The 2,403-nt window shown below is 35.3% G+C and overlaps 1 protein-coding gene across 1 annotated transcript; it reads left to right on the top strand.

The window, feature by feature from the left end:
• Positions 1 to 1,581: 1,581 nt before the first annotated feature.
• LOC142165418 (uncharacterized) lies at positions 1,582 to 2,091 on the top strand. Its single transcript, XM_075223978.1, has one exon. It carries the CDS (start codon positions 1,582 to 1,584, stop codon positions 2,089 to 2,091), a length of 510 nt encoding a protein of 169 aa, XP_075080079.1.
• Positions 2,092 to 2,403: the final 312 nt, after the last annotated feature.

Below are 2,403 nucleotides of genomic sequence, written 5' to 3'. Positions count from 1 at the left end.
GCCTAGAAATGCTATCAAGATACATAAACCATCAAGTTTATATTAGAAATTGGGATCCAATAACCACAGGGAAAAAATGTCCCAAATTTTCCCGCCTTTTCTTTGCGGATGATCTCACCCTCATGGCTAAAGCCAATATGAAATCGTGCCATTCAATCCAAAAAGGTTTAGATCTTTTTTGTAATCTATTAGGGCAATGTATCAACACTTCAAAGTCCAAAATTATCTTTTCTAACAATTGTCCCCAAACTCTCATGAAAGAGGTTACCAATAGTTTGGGTATTAAAAGAAGTGACTCCTTTGGCACATATCTAGGTTTTCCTATATTAAACAAATACCCTAGGCCAAATGATTACCAATTCATAATTGACAAAATGAGAGCCAAATTAACGGCTTGGAAAATGAATTTTATCAATATAGCTGGTCAGACAACCCTCTCCCTCTCTTGTCTAAACTCAATCCCTAACCATTATATGTAATACACTCTACTTCCTACAACAATTCTTAACAAAATTGACAAAGTACAAAGGGACTTCATATGGTGAACTACCAATGAAAGGAAAAGAATTCACCTCATCAAATGGTCCACCATTTGTCAACCAAAAAGCAATGGAGGCCTTGGACTCCACAGTGCAAAAGATAAGAATCTTTGCAATCTTGCTAGCCTAGTCTGGACAATCCTTACTAATGCTACCACTCCATGGTCAAACCTAATCATTAGTAATTATGCTAACAATTATGCCATTAGTAAAAATTCTTTCATCTGGAAAAGCATTCAAAAGGGGTGGGATTTATGTTCCAAAGGTATTATTTGGCTGCCCCACTACCAATCAAACATGAACATTTGGGAAACCTATTGGATTCCAAATTGGGGAGTCTTATGAAAACAATAGAAGGCCCTTATTAAGAAAGGATTACTCACTAAAAATAAAAAACATCTTTGATGGTAAAAATTGGAGGTTTTGCAATATATCCCTCAACTTTCCCAAAGAAATCAAGGATAACATCTCAAAGGTTAAAATCTGTCTCAAAAAACCAAATTGTGACATCTCAATATGGTCTCTAACTACGAAAGGCATCTTTACAAGGAAAACTTGCTATACTATCATGGACTCTAATAAGGAAAGGGAAATTGATTTTAAGTGGATTTGGGATTTAACATGCCCAAATAAGATTAAATTCTTTCTATGGCAATGCCTTCATAACAAGATTCCCTGTAGAAAATACTTAGCTAAAATTGGTCTAAATATTGACCCAAACTACCCCATATGCAGAGATCATATAGAAGAATCCATAACACACATTTTCTTTGCCTTCCAAGCCAGTAAATATTTTTGGGACAGCCTTGGATGGCAAAACTTCTATAAGGAGCATGGTGATCATTGGTTAATCCAACTAAAAAACTTTGACTGCCCGTTAAAAATTAATTTTTTAAATTGGAATCTCTTTTTCCCATTTGCTATTTGGCACATTTGGATAAATAGGAATAACAATAACCAAAACAACAGAAAAAACCCTACCAATATCAACCACATCATTGCTAGGTCTACTGAATTTCGCCTCTTAACTAAAAATAGTATTATGACTTCTCCAAAAATCCACATCAATATTAAATGGCATAGACCCCCAAAGGGATGGTTCAAACTAAACATAGATGCAAGCTTCAACAAAAGTTTGCAAAATTGTGGCCTGGGTGGAGTAATCAGAAATGCTAATGGTCACTGGATAGTTGGCTTTGCAAACTCAGCTCATGCACGTGGGTCACTACATGCTAAGATCAAACCATTACTAGCAGGACTTAAAACAGCTCATACTTGGGGGATGTTCCCTCTCCAAATTGAAACAGATTTGATGGAGGTAATCCTGTCAATCCAAAAGGGTAATAATTTTTATGCTAAACTTGTCAACAAATACAGGTTATTAATGCACCAACAGAAGGAGGTAATCATCCAGCACGAGTTAAGGCAAGGGAATAAGGTAGCTCACCAAATGGAAAAGAAGGCAAATGTTGATCTCAGGAAGGAGAAAGTTTTTGTGGAACCACCAGATGATGTAAAAAATCTAGTAGAAAGTGATTTACTAGAACAATAAGTTTTTGAAAAACTACTATCTTATGATGCTTGTAAAAATTTAGCAATCCTAGGTAACTAAAGTGTCCTATGCGACACTAACTATGAATCTCATGTACTGCATGTTCCTTAATATTTAATATATTGTCACGGCCCCAAATACCCAGTCGTGATGGCGCCTATCACATTACTAGGCACGCCAACCCAAACATTAATCACAACGAACTTCTTTTATAAAACTATTTTCTAACACGAATTTAAATGTCAATTTTCATAAGAAATGTATAAAACAGCTAAAAATGTGCGGAAATCAATAAAACATTAAACCAACACA

Source organism: Nicotiana tabacum, chromosome 10, assembly GCF_000715075.1.
Source record: "Nicotiana tabacum cultivar K326 chromosome 10, ASM71507v2, whole genome shotgun sequence".
NCBI classification, from domain to species: domain Eukaryota; kingdom Viridiplantae; phylum Streptophyta; class Magnoliopsida; order Solanales; family Solanaceae; genus Nicotiana; species Nicotiana tabacum.
The sequence above is the reverse complement of the archived record's forward strand: the minus strand, read 5'-3'. Positions and strand labels throughout refer to the sequence as shown.

Coding starts and splice junctions, on each gene's coding strand:
- LOC142165418 (XM_075223978.1), top strand. CDS start 1,582: ATGACTTCTCCAAAAATCCACATCAATATTAAATGGCATAGACCCCCA.